This window comes from Abrus precatorius, unplaced genomic scaffold, assembly GCF_003935025.1.
Source record: "Abrus precatorius isolate BTA unplaced genomic scaffold, Abrus_2018 Scaffold11, whole genome shotgun sequence".
Taxonomy (NCBI): domain Eukaryota; kingdom Viridiplantae; phylum Streptophyta; class Magnoliopsida; order Fabales; family Fabaceae; genus Abrus; species Abrus precatorius.
In genome coordinates this window covers 10900077-10919914 of record NW_020874303.1, presented here as the reverse complement: position 1 = coordinate 10919914, position 19838 = coordinate 10900077, and the positions used below count along the sequence as shown (strand labels likewise).

At 26.3% G+C, this 19838-nt stretch overlaps 1 protein-coding gene across 1 annotated transcript; it reads left to right on the top strand.

Annotated features, from left to right (window-relative positions):
• Window positions 1-16817: 16817 nt before the first annotated feature.
• LOC113856420 (zinc finger protein WIP2-like) lies at window positions 16818-19112 on the top strand. Its single transcript, XM_027488219.1, has 2 exons — window positions 16818-17414; window positions 18675-19112. Exons 1-2 carry the CDS (start codon window positions 16818-16820, stop codon window positions 19110-19112), a joined length of 1035 nt encoding a protein of 344 aa, XP_027344020.1.
• The last annotated feature ends 726 nt before the right edge of the window (window positions 19113-19838 follow it).

The window sequence follows — 19838 nt, the reverse complement described above, 5'->3', positions numbered from 1 at the left end:
TAACTCATTCATGTTAAATAAAAATAATTAATATCATAAATGTATGTTTAACAAAAAATAAAGCTTATGTGAAAACATGAAAAATTAAATAGAATTACAGTCCCTAGTTGTTCCTAATTTAAGCAAGAAAGTTTATCCTTTAGACATCTCCAAACTATATTGCATACATCTAAAAAACATGTGAAATCTAATACCCCAAGATGTTATCAATGCATTAATTTTCCTTGGCTCATATTGAGAACAGGATTTACAAGGGCAAATAAAACATCTGTCATTAGTCCACCTTCTGTAGCAGCTAGATTTTAGTTTTCTTGATTAATATTTTGTTTTGTTTATTGTGCAAGTGGCATTGAGATAAGTGTAAATGACTTTTCAGCAAGGAATTTTGTTTTATGGTTAACAAAAGCTTTGTAATGAATAGTTTAATTGTTTACGCCAACCTATAGTGAATCGTTCTATATGCTGTGAGAAATTTGAAAATAGGACATGTTATATATTAAAAAATGATCTTTTTTAATGCTTGTTAGTAAATGAGTTTGGATTTCAATTTAGAAGTAAAATATTTTTAATATTGCTAATATTTTATTATTGTAATTTAAATATGTTATTTTTTTAACATGTTAATAGGATGCTAAAAACATATCAGGGATGATTGTCAGACGTAAGTTTAAAAATTAAAATAGCTTTTCACTTTTATAATTTTAATTAGTTTTAATTTTTGTTATTTTAGTAAATAAATTTTAATACTATATTAAATATTTAAATCACATAATAATTAATTATACAAAAATTAGATAGTAAAATTTTTACCACATTTTTATTCAATCTCTTTTAATAATAGCAATAATAAATTAGTAATAGTAACAAATAAACAATAATAACACATTGCATCCATGAAGATGCAATATGTTTGTGGCGACAAGGTGATGCTAGTCACACTGGTAATGGTTATAATAATTGGCGAGGGTAGCAATAGCAGTGACGCATAATAAAAACATGATCGGTAGAAATGACAATGACAGCAATACTAGTAATAATTGTAATAATAATAGAAATTAAAAAATATTAGTAACATGCAATTAAGTATGTTTTTTTAACACATTTTTAATTATTAGTAAAATTTAGTAAAAAGATATTTATGTTTCACTCTTAATTTAATATTTTTCTTTCAAACATTTGTAATTTTTAATAATTTCTAATAATAACTGAAAGTATATTAAAAAATGTGTTTCTAACATTTCTCTCTTATAATACTAACAGCAAAGATGATTAACTGATGATAGTAGTAACAATTATAGTTAATTAGTGATAAAAGTATAATCAGTGATTGTTTAAAGTTCAATAGAGATAAAAAAAAATTGAATAATTTGATTTTATAACTAAAAATTAATTAAAATTACTTTTTTATTTTAAACATTGAGTTAAAAATATAATTAAACTAAAAATCAATTCATTCTTCGTTTTATCCTAAGATTTTTTTTCAATCCCAAATGGACATTAAGAAAATTACTATACTTTCTAACTTTCTTTTCAATATTAAAAGGAGTAAAATTTATGTAAAAACTCACTCAATAATATGTGTTGATCCCTTATTGTTAAAGTCTAGTTTATTATTTACTGAAATTGACATAAATTCTTCCGTGTAAAAGAGTTAATTACTGTCACTATCACAATTTTACATTAAACAGATAGATTTTATTTATGGATTTTAAATGATTATAAACGAATTTGAGTGTTACACATAAATAAATTTATAGACAGATAAAATTTGTCAATAATTTTAGCGTCAATAATTTATATAGACATATTTTTAAATCTATCTGTAAATTATAAAGAAATTTACATACAGAAAAATGTATTTATAAATCTACAAACAAATCTTTTTGTTTGTAAACACGTGTACAAATTTATAGACAAATTTACAAATAAATTTACCATCTATAAAATTATAGATAAATTTTTTTGTCTATAATAAATTTTTATAACAATTATTTTTTTTATAATTCTTATATTACCTCATCAAATGCATCTTTTTCTACCACTTTTCTCATTTCACTCATCATTTCTCTCAAACAAAACTTCTCATTCTCAAACACTCTATTTTCCTCACACTCCAACTATAATAAATAATTTATAACAAATAAGTCTATATCCTACACTAAAAATAGAAAAACAAAATTGATTAAAAGTTAAACTATAATAATAAAAATACAATGGCGCAAAATATTTGTAAAATGGAGACTCAAAACACTAGCAATGCGCTAGAGAGAAATCAGAGAGATAGAAAAGTAAAGAAATGAGGAAGAAGAAGGAGACATGCTTTTATTCTATTCTGCATATTATAGATGAATTTTTTGGTTTATAAGCACATTAATTAAATATGACATTTTATTAATTGACTTATAGACAAAATATTTCGTCTGTAACTCCATTCATGGAATACTATGTTTCATTTATGCAGTTACAAATGAATTTTATTATCTATAATTTGTGCTTAATATTTTTCATCTTAGTTTAAAATTACAGATGAAACAATTTGTCTATAATACAGACAAAAAAAATCAGTCTATGAACTTATAGACTGATTTTTGTATTTATAAATCTGTTTGTAAAATTACGAATAAATTTTTCTATCTATAATATAGAAAGAAAAAATCTATCTATATTTACAGATAAATTTTTTCTGTCAATAATACAGACTGATATATCCAAAAAAATTTAAAAAATCTTAATTTTTGATTTTTATCTGTAAATTTATCAGTATTATAGACGAAAAAAATTCGTCTATAATTTGCATATTTCTAGTAGTATATACTCATCTTTATTATTATAATTTTGTTTATATTGTTTATTATTTGTTTATACATGTAAGAGCTGGAGAAAGGAAGTGGCATAATAGGAATTTATGGGGTGACAAAATTTTAGAGTTCTGTGTTGTCATGTATACTTTGTTTGTTGTAGAGAAAAGAAAAATAAATGAAGAAAAAAATAATTGATTTAAAGTTAAAGAAAAATTAAATTTGTATTCTTTAAATCCAAATTTTTAACTAAATAAAAGAAGATACAATATTATTTGTTTTTTTTTTATTTTCATCCAAACAAACAAATCTTAAGATGTTTTTATTTAGTATTTAAATTTTAAAAAGTTAAATTTTAAATGTAGTTTTGTTATATGATTTTAGTATTATTTTTTAATTAAATTTTTATATAAATAAATTGCACAAAAAAATAATGTTATTTTTAATATAAAAATCTATGTTTTTATATTACAAACTAAACTTAACAGTCCAAGCAACACAAATCAATGCAAAAAATACAGTCCCTACAAATCTTTTCTAATATCTTAAAAATCTTAGAAGGTATCTCTTATCAATTATGAAAACTTAAGTAAAAATTATGACTAAGATTGTCAAGGTTAACAACCAACTTGTTAGCTTATAAAAAAAAATCTAGTACAATTTAAATTCTTTATTTTTTTTAAGAATATTGTAAATTTTTCAAATGTATTGCAAAGTTAAATAAAGAAAGTTGATAAACTAATGATTCGATGTTGCTAACAATAATTTAGTAGTCAGGTAATAATTAATTGATTCACATAGGTGCAGAAAAAGATTTGTATATCAGTTAAGAGAAGACTTTTCGCATTGGTTAGAGAACTGATATAATTACAAGCAATATAATAAGTAGTGAAGATATTTTTTATCAAGTGTTTTTTTTATATTAGTTTTAATGGAATTGTTGTAAAAAATATATATTTTACATTGGTTCTTTCATTAACTAGTCATTTAAATATTACTTAAAATTGGAGTAAATTGAATTAGAATCCTAGACATAGAAACAACCTATAATGACTAAAATAGTTAAAATTTCAAGCATTTAATAAGGGATATTTTAAGCTTCTATTCAACCACTTACTCACGTCAGTCCAAATATATAGTTAAAAAAAGTCCAATATTGATATCAAGCTAGATTTTGGTTGATCTAAGTAGAGTAGGGAATCCTTTTTTTTTTTTATTCATCATTGGTGCAAAAAAAAATTTTAAAAGTAGAGTCTCAAGAAGTTCAAAATGATGCCAACTACTTTTAGTGTCAAACCACATATGAGCATCTTGTGAAACTAGAACGAAATGCAATGAAAATATAAGGAAAGGAGAAAAGATTTGCATACCAACGAAGAAACCCAACCTAAAAGAAGGTGAATGTATATTGTCTGTCACAAAGAGCAAAGAACATTATAGAGCCTTGTGCAAGAAAGAATAGTAAACCTTTAGTTGATATTATGAACTACTACGCGAGAATAGTGACTATGTGTTTGTAAAACTAATACAAACCTTTTAAGTAATCTTTCAAGTATAATTTTTAAACTTTTAGTTTTAGTTAATTTATATATTTTTTACTTCTTAAAAAATTTTCTTTATAAAAAATCATTAAATAACTATATTAAAAATTGTTATAACTTAATTATTTATATTTTCACTTTTTTTTATAATAATGATTGTTTTATATTACTTTTTATTTTTTTAGAAGTATATTCATTTATTTAATATATAACACACTATTTTAACTATTTAAAACAGATTAGTTTTGAATTAAATTATAAATTTATGATATATAATTTTTTATTAAATGTAGTGTTTATTTCTTTAAATAAATACGGAGGCAGTATAAATAAGATATGTATAATAATTTTTATTATTATTTTATGTTTAAAAATAATAAAACAAAACAAAGACTGGCTGATGATTGAGAATGTACTACATAGACATATTTTTATGCTTAAAATAAAAAACACAGATTACGCAAAATGTAAAAACCTAGAAAAGCCAAAAGATTAGTAATTTTGGCTTTGGACATGCATGTGTTTCTGCAACTCACCAGAAAACACGGCCTTTCTCCAATTAAATGAGTACAACTATTTTAAAGGCATCAATCAATGCGGCAATTTTTATACAATTTTGATATGGGAAATGATATTTTGTTCGTACCATCCAAACTTGTAGAAATGAGGGACAAACTATACACTGTTTTTTTTGGGTCTTAGCTAAAATTTTCTTCATTCTCTTAAAAAAATTACCTGTCTCCTTTCTGCTTTACAATCGTTTGAATTCATAGTTAGGTATTTTAAAAACTAAAATCCCATATCCTAAACAATTATTTTAAAGGATTTTATTATCAAAAGGCAAAAATTAACAGGCAACTCTGCTGTGTTCAGTATCCTTTTCACAATCTCCAACATTGTTACTATGCACTGTAAAAGGTTTATTGATAATTTATGCATATTAAACTCTTTTTAATAGTAAATTACACATTTCTCTTTATAAATTGATATTTTTCACTTATGTTTTATATTCCTTTTTATTTTATCAATAAACCTCCTTGTCTATTGTAGTCATGGAAAATATCGTGATTAATAATCCTAAACTTGTAGTTAAAGTAAATAAAAATAATACAAAATAAATTTTAAAGATTAAAAAATGGTATCAAAATGTAAATTGACAAATAAAAAATATAAAAGGGTAAATATTTCTTTTAAAATTGGACATTTATGAATATCTAACGTTGATAGTTACTTTATATTTTTAAAATCTATTTTATGTTGAAATGAAGTTATTTAACAAAAAAATTAACAATTGCCTAAGTAATTTAAATTTTATAGATTTAATTTATATAAAAATTAATGTAATAATTCAATTAATAAAATTGAATATACACAAAAAGTTATAAACTTTGTTCAAAATCAATTAGATCCCAAGTATGTAGCACATTTAACTCCCTGTTATGTGTTCAAATTTACATGTCTTCTCTCTTATTTTGGAAAATTGCCCTCTTATATATAATAATATATATTTTATTTTATTCTAATATTTTTTTGGAATAAGAAAAATTTTCTAAGTTATAAAATCATGTTGAAAGATTTACTTTTTGAGGAGTTTTGAGAGTTTAGATAAAGAGCCTTTGCATACTGAAAAATTATGAGGAGTCATGAAAAGATCCTCATTCTTCATCAAGAGAGAGACCATATTTCAAGTAATTTTTGAAGGAACATTAGGCAGCCCATTGATTGCTCAAAAAATAGAAGTGACAGGAACACATGCTAAATCCACAAAACTCTAGGCTTTTTTGAAGATTTTTTGAGGAGTTTCCAAGTCTCTTACACCCAAAACTACTCGAAAAATAAGACTGGCAAGAAATTATTAAATCCACAAAACTGGAGGCTTTTTCAAGGAGTTTTCAAGTCCCTTACACCCAAAACTGCTCAAAATATAGGACTGATAGGAAAATATTCTAAGTCCACAAGACTGGAGTTTTTTCAAGGAGTTTTTAAAGAATTTTCAAGTCTCTAACACCCAAAGTTGCTCAAAAAATAGGACTGACAGGAAATAGTCTAACAAACCTAGTTGAGCCCCAGATTTCCTCCAGAATTGCTCGAAAAATAAAAAGTAGCAAGAAAATATTCTAAGTCCACGAGACCAAAATGGGCTATCAGATTCTCCAGAAATAGTAAAAAAATAGAAATCAAGGGGACCATAACGCTAAATGAGCCTCTGAGATTTCTCTTAGAAACTGCTCAAAAAATAGGAAAAAAAAAAATTCAAGTCCATAAGAGACATGAAAGGACTCAAGAGCTATTACAAAGTTCAAAAGTAGTTACCAACAATTACCAGTAGTTATCACCAGACGAAGGTTCAACAACATGAAATAGGATCGTGAACGATAGCAGTTATAAAAGAAACCATAACCGACAGCACGATCAGAGGCAGTCACAGATAATGGGCAGCAGTTGAAGGCTACTACTAAGAAATACCCGCAAAAAAGGGGGAACGGTGGTGGTCCTCCTGCCTATAAATACTCCAAAACTTCATTTTATAATTTTTGCACCTAGACACCGCATCTAAAATTCTCTACATGCTGAAACCCTGCACCGCGCTAGACATCAGCTACCAAGAGGTTCATGGTGGTTGTTCGTTGTTGCTAGGAGTCGTACATTACATTTTTGCACATTTATGTTTCTGCATTTTAGTTTCGGTTTTGCTTATTTCTGTTCCTACAATTTGGTTCTTGTTTAGCATATTTCTGTAAAAACCTCTAGTTTAATTCAGTTTTGTGTAATTATCATTTGTTATTTCTATTTAATCATCTACTTTACAATGCCAATTTGAGCATTACATTAACAACACACTTAAAAGAATCCAAGAGAACCTAATCCAGTCCTTAGATTGCTTTTGGATTATATGTTTACAAACTGTCATTTTTCACCATAAATAAATGTAAATAAATGTCTTAGGCAATTAATTATAATTACTATTTACACTTTTTCTCTTAAAGTTTAACTCATAACTTTACCAATGACTAATTTTAAACACTATTTTTAGATAAAATTTCAAACAGTAGAAGAAATATTTAAAATTCACTTTTTTTTAAGGTCTCAAATTTATTTTTAAGGTCTCAAAATTAATATTACAGTAACCAAAATTAAATGCTAATGACATTAACGTAGGCAAATGAGAATCTTGCTTATAATTATTCAATGTCACTTGGACTAAGTTTGCTAAAGGTAGTTTATAGTTTATTTAAGAACCTATAGTTTATTGACTTGATTAATAAACTTGTAGAGTTGTTTGGTATAACACCCTAATTTTTTATTGCATTATTTTAAAATAGAAGAGTTTTATTTTTAAAACTGCAGAATTTCTCGCTCAAACAAGATATATCTCACTCAGGAAGATTCTATAATCAGGATAGAAACACCTCTGGAGCAATCTCACTTAGGCGAGATAGTTCTCGCTCAGGCGAGAATGGGCGACAAAATAGGAGCTCTCTTGAGTATCAGGTCGTGCTCAGGTGAACTTTCCTTGCTCAGGCGAGAATATCAACAGATGTGTAGAAATTTTATTTGATTTTCTTGCTCAAGCGAGAAAAGGTTGTTGCTTAGAAGAGTTTTATCTCATTGATTAAAAAAAACTATATCTATGTGATGTATATAAATTTTGTACACACTGTTTGCTTTTGTATGTGGTTATATACTTTTTATTTTAGAAATCTAAATTTTAAAATGGATTCTTTGAGTGTTAAAACCTAGGATTTGACTCAAGGATCACTTGAATTGAAATTTTCTACAGAAAGTTAAGAGAAAAATAAGATCTGGTTATTTGTTTGAGTTGATGACCTAGATGATACATGTTTTATTGTTTCTTGAATAGTTGGAATGTGATCTATTAAAAATATGCAATTTGAATTTAGTCTGGAGGCGACCTTAGACATAACTTGATTAATATATGATGACAATGGCAAGAGCCTGCTACAAAGAGTCAAATGATGATGAATAAATGGTAGAAAATGTACTATCAACAAATATGATGGAGATTAGTGTAGATAGTTACAAAGATACACTAGGAGTATGAAAGAGGGAGACAATTTTGAAAACCTATGGGAAATACAAGGTAGTGACTACTATTCATCATGGTTGTGCATAAATAATGAAAGCGAAAGCATCACATGGTCTCACACTTATTTTTTCACTAAACTCTTTATTGTAATTTTGGCTATAAGGGCTGAGTATTGCATATATTGTATCCATGTGCAATGGCTAATCGGCGACTATCCATACATATGTAAAACCTCGTGCAATGAAAGAGGCATGATTGGCAGTATGACGCCCTTACTTATTATTTTAACTAATGTAGTAATTTATATTGAAGATAGAAAAATAATGTAAATTTCTTTACACTTATAATATGAAAATTTACAAAAATTTAAACTTTCACTTTATTTATTCAAATTGTGAAAATACAAAGATACTCCAAATGAAATGAGATAAATATTTACCATTCATTACTAGACATATTTTATTAGAATGAGTCCATTTATCATGTTTTACTATAACGACAGCGGAAGATTTAGGTGTGAAAACTTTAGACTCATTCTCAATAAGGGCAACATTAACACTAGGAAAGGGCAAGAAATAATTTAACAGAGTCAACTCAGTCCTCATAATTAGTCTTGTTCAAAATTTTCATTGAAGTGGGCGTAGACACTAATGTGGAAAACAACAAAATTTAATATGCACAATTAGTTCAAGTGCAATAATAATATGCCCATCACAAAATTTCTTACTTACTATGATCCCGCCTAAGGGTCTCAGATCACAATAAATAAGAGAGACGAATACGATGCACAAAGCTTCATGTCACAAGAATCCTAACACAGATAGGGTATCAGTACAAAATTGACATAAACAAAACACAACTGCATGGTATTTTCAAATCACATTAATAACAACATATCAATAGGATATAGTTATTATTAATGCAATATATAATTATATAATTTACACAAGTCATGTGTAAATGGTCTCATGATAGGTGAGATGACATTTATATAGAATAATCATGCATTTATAATTAATTTAAATATGTATGTTATGCATGAAATCATAATTATACCATAGTTACATCAAATAATTTATATAAAATCAAAAAAATTAAAATATATAACATTCAAAAGGAGAGTGAATAGTATAAAAATGTCATAAATATCAAATAATAGTATAATCATGTGTATTTTAAAAGTTTGGACCATATTCCATCAATAAAGTAATTATTTAATTAATTTAGGCACATGTTAATTAATTAAAAATATCTACAGTGTCCAAAAAAATTTATAAAAATTGTCTAAAATATCAAAAATTTAATTTCAAAGGGATTAAAAAAAAAATTTGGGCCCAAATGGACTCCTAGAGCATCCTCTACGCGCCACACTCTCCCAGCCTCATGAGTGGGCTTCGTGCACCTAGAAAAGAAAAAAAATCATCAGCTTCAAATGGGTCCAACAAACCCAGAAACTCGACCTAGTTCAATCTTGCATTCTAGAGCACCAATTCATGTTGTTTTGAAGACATTCAGCCATATGGGTGTATTTTGAACAAAAAAAAAGGAGAGTTTTGAGGGCTAAAACAAGCGCAGCTATAGAGGATTCAAAGTGGAATTCGAGCAACCCAAACAGTTTCTTTCAACGAGTAAAGGTCCACTACATTCTTTGTGATGTGTACAACAAAGGCTTTATGACTATTTGTTGAAAAAGGTTTTTATTTTAAGGAATTGAAATAAAACAAAAATAGGACAATGACAAACGCAAAGAAGGAAAGAGCAAACAAATTCTCAGTCTAAATTGAATAAAATAATGAATTAATTATTAGGTTATATTCATGTTCAATTTATTAACAAAAGCCTGTAATCAATTTTTTTTTAAAAAAAAACTTTACCTTTTTGAGAGAATTTGAAAGAAAACAATTGTAGGGTTCATAGTTTCAAAAAATAGGAAATTGTGAAATTCTCTTAATATACTCAACAAAAATTAACAATATTTGGATATGATATTAATGAATATAAGAGGAACAAAGGCCCTAAATTATTTTTCAAATCCATACATAAAATTATAGCATTTTGATTGCTCAAAGTTAGAAAATTACGATGTGTATTAAGTTGGCTCTGATACCAATTGCAGAATTTTATATATAAAATTAAAGATACCAATGATTATATATAACACACATCATAACATCTCAATATAATTCCAGCGATATATGATTAAATAATTGCATTAAACGCTTACCTAATATGAATATGCGAGTCATAAGCAATCCTTCTTCTCAAGTGAGTTTGTATTACTCTCTTATCTGATTGCTATTTTTCCACATTAGTAACTGTCTAATAGGGTAACAGTTATATATAAGCATAATCAGATGAGAGCAGGAACCTCTCACTCGACACAAAGAATGGCACAACCCATCACGGACCATTCACATTAGAGTCCAATCACAAAATCTATATAATTAATAATAATTATACATATTTATTTTATTTCATAATTAATAACAATATAGATATAATAATTTAATAATACTAATTCACAATTAATATAAATATTAATATTAATGTTAGAAAATATAACAAAAGGAAAAAATGAGAATACTAGAAGGTTGGTTCAATGAAGACTGGTCCATAGTAGAATCATATTTTTTTTATTTTTGGTGTGGGAATGATATGTTATTAGGACTTCGCATTTTGATTTTGCAATTATTTAATTTAAGTTTTAATGTATTTTGATTATGACTTGTAAATAATGAACTCATATATTTGAGGAATATCAAATATGTTAATTATTTACTGCTCTTTAAATTTTATTTTATTTAACGAATTATGTTGCAACGAGAAACATTTAATTATATTTTACATTTTATCATTTTAAGTATTATTAAACTTTTTATGGATTGAATGGTGAAAAGTGGAAGTTTTATTAAGATTTTGCTAAGTTTTCTTGTATCACAATTAAGAAAGACTTAATTAATAATTTAATTAAAATTAAAATTTCTTATAAATTATGAAAAATGGTTTATAAATTAAGAGTGCTATATTTGTTAAATATAAAATGAAAAGAGTTTATAACTTTTGAAAGGTAATCTTTTAAAAGCTATTAATGCATGTTAACCAACTAACTATCAATATTTTTATTATATTTTTACTCTTTATTTTTTTTTTTATAGACAATTTGAGTTGATGTACAAGTAAAACTTCACATGTATAAATTAGTTTTGTTGCCTTTTGTTCTATTTATCTTTGCAACAATCACATTCCTTTTTCTTTTCTTTATTTTTTTAATCTATTTTCTTTTTTTTTCTATCTAAATATCTTTTATATTAAAAAAATATATAATTTAAAATATTTCATGTTTAAGTATATATGAATAAAAATTTTATTTTTATATAATTATATAATTAATTTATCATAAATAAATAAAATAAATAATAATTAATTTTAATATTATATATTATTTTAAGTCATTTAATATAAATAAGCTAAATAATTAATTAATTTGTCAAAAAAATTTAATTTTATAAATTAGTATGCAACTATAAACTTTCATGTGCGAATTTATAGTTAAAAACTACAAATTTACATTTTTTTTTACTCGTTTTATCGGTCATAGCCTAAAAGTTGAAGTTTGTTTACATTAAACCCGCAGCTTATTCAGGTGATATTTAAATTGCAGTTTTTGTTACTGTTGCATTACAATTGCTATGACACTGATTGGTTTGGGTTTAGGTAACGACTGCAACACTGAGATGCTGTAGCACAATTTCAAATGCTACTTAAGTCGTTACATGTTACTTAAATCTTTTATTTCGTAATTAGGTTTAGATAGATAGTTAAATAACTTATAAAAATGGTTTATAATTATTATGTTTTTTTTTAATTTGTTTTAACAAAATTTTTATTTAATATATCTTATTAAAGGAATCTGTTTTTAATTTATTCTAATAAATATTATAATTAAATTTAATGATATAAGTCATCATTAAAATATTACATTAAATAAATATTTAATTAAATCATATATATAAATGTTTTTATTCATTAAATTTGACTATAAAAATTATAAAATAAATAAAAATAAATTTTATATAAGAAATTTTAAAAAATCATAAATTGTGCTAATTTAGTGACTTTAAACATATTTCAACACTTGTTTAATTTCTTACTAATTACTAGATCACAGCATAGTTTTAATTAATTTGTCAATCGCTGTCTACGCCTAACTCTTGTCATATGCTTCTCCCAGCCATTATCTTCACGTTTGCATCTCATTTTCGTGCTTCGATTTTGTCCACAACGCATCAAACCACTTCTTCCCCGCCAACTAACTCTATCTCCGAATATTGTGCCTGATATGTGCTCCACGTATCCAAAACGTGTTAATACTCGAAACTTCTCTTGAGGACTTATTGTAAAAGGAATAGAATTTACAGAGTTGCTCTCATAAATATGACCAGTGTTGAATTATAAGAATAAAACGACAATGTAGATGTCATTTTCCACAGGTTGTGTGTTTTCGTCACCCTTATCAGGAACATTCGGTACAATTCCAAGGAAATAACCAATTTACCAGTTCGGTACATGTAAGGTATTTATTGGTATGAGTTGCATATTATGTATCAGTTTTTCTGACTTTCGGAATATTATATTATTGAAAATTTTTATATTTAATATATTATAATTATAATTATTAAATATTATAATTTCTAATAAATATTTATTATATATAAATTGTTAATTATGAATAATATTACACAAGTTAAAAAAAAATATTATATATTTATTTTAGACATTAATCAACCCTTCAAATTGTGAAACTATAATTAGAATGCTTAGTTATAAATAAAAAATATAAAAGATAATAATGTCATTTATATTATTAAACTTTTTATCATTCTCACTTTTTAATATTAAACATCCGAATAGGAGAGATGTTTAATTCTCTTTCTCTTCTCCTCTTTCCCTTTTTAAACCATTTTCTCCCTTCCTCTTTCAAGTTAGATACATTACAATTTTTTCGGCTCAAGTTAACTTGAGTTAGTAAGTAAATAGTGCATGAATGGGCCTTTTTAAATTGTTAGATTTATTTTTTAAAAATTAAACGGTTGAGATATTTGACATGTAATTTAATAATACTAATTTTTATATATTTATGATTTAATCTTCTTTAAAAATTTGTAAAATTATTTGACCTTTAAAACTTGTTATTTTATCTCTTTATATGATTGTATTGTCATTTTTTTATCTTTTCTAAGCAAATCTTATATGCATATGCATTTAGGTAGTGATTTTAAAAAAATTTACATTCATATGCACTGATGCAATTTCAATTTAAAATTACAAATAACTTTTGAACTAATAAAACATTGAATGTCATTTTAAATATTTAGGATTCTTTGCAAACTCCATGTATGAAATTTATGATTTTCATACACATTCACTCTCACAATCTCAATTCATTATGAAAATAAGTTTTTGTATTGATAAATTATTCAATGTTATTTTAGATCTTCCTCATACTTTTTTGGTATAGTGGTCGCATTTGCTTTGCATAATTTTTGTACATTTTGCTTAAACCATATTTTTATCACTTAAGTTAAAGTTACAAGAAAAAAATAGCTCACGGGATAAATATCGCTTAAGCGATCATTAATTTGCTCAAGTCACACAAGATATTCAAATATTTACTTAAACAAATAAAGTCCAACTTAAGCGAAGATTAAATATCATATTTTTGCTTAAGCTAAATTATTACAGCTCAAGCAAAATTGAATTATTTAAACTAAAAATAATGACTTAAATGAATATTAAAAAATTTATATTTTCACCGATGTATAAAATTAGCTTAAGCGAATATGATATTACTTAAGTAAAAATTATAAAGAATAATTTTTTTACATTTTTTTAGCTTTTAATTACATTTCTTTAGTCATTGTCTTTAATTTTGATTTAGCTAAATTGTTTGTTTTTAAAAGAATTATGATAAATATATGTTTTTTATAAATTTAATTGATTCTATTTATAAAGATCACAATTCAAACATGACAATGCAAAGAGGTTGCAAGATTTAGGAAACATGTTTGCATTCTATTTGGGAAGAAAAATAAAAACGAATTGAAGCAGGATAAATAGTAATTAAACAAGTTTTCTACGATACTATTCTAAATATAGATTACTTGATTTTATTTTATCACTTATTTTGGATATCACTTTCGAGCTTTTATTACTTAAATTTTAACAACAATCATGAAATTTATCGAAATATTTATTAGAAACACAAAGAAAATGTTTGAGTTAGCTTCAAAAATAAAGATGAAATAAAATGAGTTTGAAATAATAGAATTGGATTTTATGTAAATGAAAAAAGAAACTTACTTTTATAAATGTTATAATTATGTTTTTAAAAGGTATTTATTTTAGAAGAAAAATACTTTTGAAGGACTTGTTTAAAATATTTAATGTTTTTAAAAATCTTTAATTTATAAAATTTATTAATAATTAAATTATAAATACTATAACTTTTAAAATTTGTTATAATAAATTATCTTATTAACTTGTTTATGAGTCATATAATATACTAATTCACGTTAGTTGTTATATTTTTTTAAAAATCTCTTAAAAAATAAGATTATTTATATAAGATAAATATGAACTAAAAATGTTATTACAAATACTTTTAAAATTATGCTAAATTATAAAAGTAATAATTAATACCTAGAAATTCAATATATAATATTACTTAAAAATTTTGATGAAATTTTAGTGCCTGTTTACATTCTTATTTAAATAGTGATAAAGTTACTTATATTTCAATGTTACTAATTTTATATTTTATTTTAAAGCCATGTCTATCAGTAAATAAAAAAATCATATTTGAAATTTATTAATTTAAGTAATTTAAAACATCAAAGAGATATATTTAACGTTACTCAACTAAATAAACAGAAAAGGTACATCGTTACATAAAAGTCGCTCTTTTAATAATTCAATCAACAAATGTATTAATAGTAAGATTTCGTCAAATAAACAAAATTACAGAAAAGGGATAAGAAGTACCAAACCTGAATGGTAGCTGAAAGAGATCGATGGTAATGCTTGGAATAAACAAAAAAGAAATGCTAGAAGTGATTTAGAAATAATCAAACTAAACTCTGACTCCAAAATCAATAGTACATTTGATATTTTGCTGACTAATCAGACAAAAAGCCAGAACGTGAGAATGGCAGAATGAACAGTAAGTATAAGTATGCGTGCAAATGTAAGAAACACTAAACACGCTCACCCAAGCAAATGCTGGGCGAAGGTAAGTATATAAAATAAGATCTACCCGCTTAAAGAGGCAAGAGAAAAAGCGAAAAGCTAAAAATAACAGAATGTTCTCTCTCTTCTCTCTTGGGTGTGTTTATGTGTGGTGGCGCAACATCTCTATCTCTTGGGGAGACAACCTGCATATGTCTAATCAATTGCTCCATTTTTTGCTTTCCCTCAACCCTTTAACTTCTCTTATTGTTTTTGCAGAGGGTAATTTCTTGAATACCTTCCACCCACTTTTGCTCACTTCTTTTACAGTGAAATTTAACAATATGCCTCTTCATGATATCCCCTCTTTCTCACCATCAGAATGAACACTTGCATTTTACCATGTCTGATTAATTATTGTATAAATAATTTGCTCAAATATATAATTTAGGTTTTATTCTTTTAGTACATATAAAAGGAAAATATTAACCAATATCTTTTATTAAAAATATTATTAATATATCCTCATAATTTTTTATGTATTTATATGACTTTTAATATAAAAATTGTTTAAATTTAAATCTTTTTATCAATATTTTTAGGACATTAATTAACAAAATATCATATAAAAAAGATAAAAATGATTTTAATAACATTAATAATTTAAAAATCATTCTCTTGTCGTCAATTAAAAAAACTTTACTGTGGAGCATGTGAATTAAGTTTCAAGGGTTGTTTTAATTTAACATATAATATTAAATTAAATTTAAATCTCAATAAATTTAATTATATTAAATATTTAGAAGTTAAATTTTATTATTTATAACAGTTATATCCAACTTGAATAGTGTATTTAGCATAGCTTTTACGCACACCAAATCACTTGTGCATTTTTTATAACTTTTCTTTCACTCAACTAAAATATAACACTAAATAAAAAATAACAATTGGGAAAAATTATATTTTTAACTATAAAATAGTCTTTTAATCAATAGAAAAAGAATAAATACAAAACTATTAATTAGGAAAAATATTACTTAATTATACAATTTTTTAATTAAGATAACAAGAAATAAGACAAAAAGAAATTAGAAGAAATGATTTAAGTCCCTCTCCCTTTCTCTCTCTTCACATGCGCGCAATATATTTATATATCACTCTAATCTTACAACTGGCCAAAGATCCAAACCTTCTAAGGATTTCACTATGACAGATCCTCAGTCCAATTTATACAGTGGATGCTTCAACTTCATGCCCCTTCATTCTCACTACACTTCTTTCACTAATTCTCAATCCAACCTATTCTCTTCCTACCCTTTTCCATACTCAAACGACAACACCTTTTCCATTCAATCCGAACCTTCATCTTTGTTAGCTCCTCCTTCTTCCCCTCCTCTCAGAGAAGCCCTTCCTCTCATAAACAACATAAGCCTCACAAATCAGAAGGAAAATGAACCCTCAAACAGTACTAGCGCTGTTGAAGAGGAAGGGGAGAAGAAAAAGGACAAAGATGAGAGCCTTTTGATGACTAGTACTGAAGAGGTTGATGATGAAGCTGTGACAGTAGCACTGAGCATAGGGCTTCCTAGCATGGCTGCTTCTGATCTTCTGGGATCAAGGGAGATGTCAACTTGTGCACAAATGGGTGAAAAGGGGGAAGTGAATGTTATTTCTGGACACCCTTTGGATAGATTAAACAAGGTTCAGTATTGGATTCCCTCCCCTTCTCAGATTCTTATTGGTCCTACTCAGTTCTCATGTTCTGTGTGCTCTAAGACTTTCAACAGATATAATAATCTTCAGGTATGGAAATATGTTATTTTTTTTAATTTCCTTGTAATCTTTATACATAAAAAAATGTAAAAAGAAAATCCTGGAAACTTTACATACAGTACTTCTGTATTTCTTGTGCGTGTGTGTGTGTGTGTTTTTTTTTTTTTAAATGTAAAGTCACCAATTTTCGAAAACATTTTCACAATAATATTGGCACAGGTGAGGCCTGCGGTGTTTCCTCATTTGGTGTTCTTATCTATTCTTTTGCATGGTGTTTTGGATCTTTGTGTGTGTGAACGTGACTAGCTTTTTGGTATTAGACTCAGAACTTTGATTAAGGATTGCATTTGTTTTTTCAAAAGATATTGTGTGTTTGAATTAATGTTCCTTCTGTATTCATGTAGCCCAGAATTAATATTGTGTTGCGCTGTCTAAATTTATGAAATTATTAATCAAAGTGCTATTTTCAGGATTTGGATGTTATTTATCATAAGTGTGAGTTCACTATTGTTAAAAGCACAGTAAAAACGTCCAAAGCCAAGTCTAGGAGAAGATTCATACATCGAATCACCTGAAATGTCTCGAGAATAACGAGCCACTCCTCTACCCCATGATTTAATTTTTGTAGAATTGAGAAAGCCTCGTTAATATTCGTGCCAGTAACTATTTTGTGCAAATTGTAAAAGCTTCCGGTTGCTGCGCTATACGCCATCTTGGGGTGGAAACTAGAAATATTATTATTTGATCCTTCTGTTTGGCATTTGTTTTGATTTTGCTAGTTAATTAATATAATAGTATTTTACCTTGTGATTTCAAGGGCAGTTTGAAAGTTGAAGCTGATTAATGAAACATCCATGGCACTTTCATAAATTAATATATCACTCTTTCTCTTTCTCTTTCTCTTTCTCTTTCTCATTATCTTATTTACCTTTCTTAAGAACTTTTCTTTTGATGGTGGGAATGGGGAGCTAGTTTCAAATTTCTGGTTGTTTGATATCTGTTTGGCTGCAAGTTATTTAAATCTCAAAACTGAGAATGTGCCAAGTCTGACGGTGAAAGAGCTCATAATTTGGTTCTCTCTTTTTGTACATGTATCAATGAATTTCATTATTAGAGCTAGTACTCTAATAACGTGAATAATTTTTATACTATCATCCAATAATAATTATTTTAAAAATTATATAATTGGTATTCTTTTAATTGGTTCACTCTTTTTTATTTATAATTTACGTTGTATATCAAAATTAAACTCATTAGAATACATATATTAAATTTCCCATTACTTTGCAGATGCATATGTGGGGACATGGATCACAATATAGAAAGGGGCCTGATTCTCTAAAAGGGACACAACCATCAGCTATGTTGAGGCTTCCATGCTTTTGTTGTGCCCCAGGTTGCAAGCACAACATTGACCACCCAAGAGCAAGGCCCCTCAAGGATTTCAGGACTCTTCAAACGCATTATAAGAGAAAGCATGGCATAAAACCCTACATGTGTAGAAAATGTGACAAAGCATTTGCAGTGAAAGGTGACTGGCGGACACATGAGAAGAACTGTGGCAAAATTTGGTATTGCTTATGTGGGTCTGATTTCAAACACAAAAGATCTCTAAAAGATCACATAAAGGCCTTTGGCCATGGCCACGGTGCTATTGACATTGATTGCATGCAAGAAGAGGATGAAGGGGCCTCAGAAATTGAACATGATGGGGAAAGCTCAATGTGAAATTAAATTGGAAAACGAAAATTGAAGTGACTTCTCATGTAGTTAATTTCGCATACATGCTCAATTGTAATAGATTGTATAATGTGTATTTTGATATACCTTCTTTTTTTAGACTTTTTTTTTTTTAACATGTGTTATCAGAAAAATATTTTAATAAATGAAACATAAAATACAAAGAAGTAAAAGTATTCACTATCTAGAAAGCATAAATTATATTTAATATTTTCTAAAGTAATAATGTAAATTATTTATTTACTTGTTTAAATTATTGACACTGTTAAACGCTAGCTTCTTAAATAACTATGAATACCAAGAAGGGGCCATGGTTTGATTGCAAATCATCTTCAACCAGCCATGAAACAGCTAAGGATGTGGAAAAGAGAGCAATATGGATTAAGTAAGGAGAATAACTTCTTTCCTATTATAATTTCCATACGAAATATTCTGCAATTTTTTTATAGAGTTTCACGTCGGTAACGTTTTGTAAATAAAATAGATAATTTACCCATTATTCATTGGGTCAAAATATATCCTTCACCTGCGTTAGATTTGCAGAATTAGAAATTTTTTAAAGCTAGTTCCAAAGTGAGGCTTGTTCTCGCAACATATGAAGGCTTGAAGCTTGTAATTTTTTTTAGGGTAACCTCGTATAGTTTTGCGCTTTCTTAATTTATTTCTTACATTTTCATATCATTAAACTCTCTTGTACTTCTTTTGTTACATCAC

What these genes read in the sequence shown, in the direction of transcription:
- LOC113856420 (XM_027488219.1), top strand. Translation starts at nt 16,818, where the DNA reads ATGACAGATCCTCAGTCCAATTTATACAGTGGATGCTTCAACTTCATG. An exon ending in ACAGATATAATAATCTTCAG is followed by an intron (nt 17,415 to 18,674) that starts GTATGGAAATAT and finishes ATTACTTTGCAG; the next exon opens with ATGCATATGTGGGGACATGG.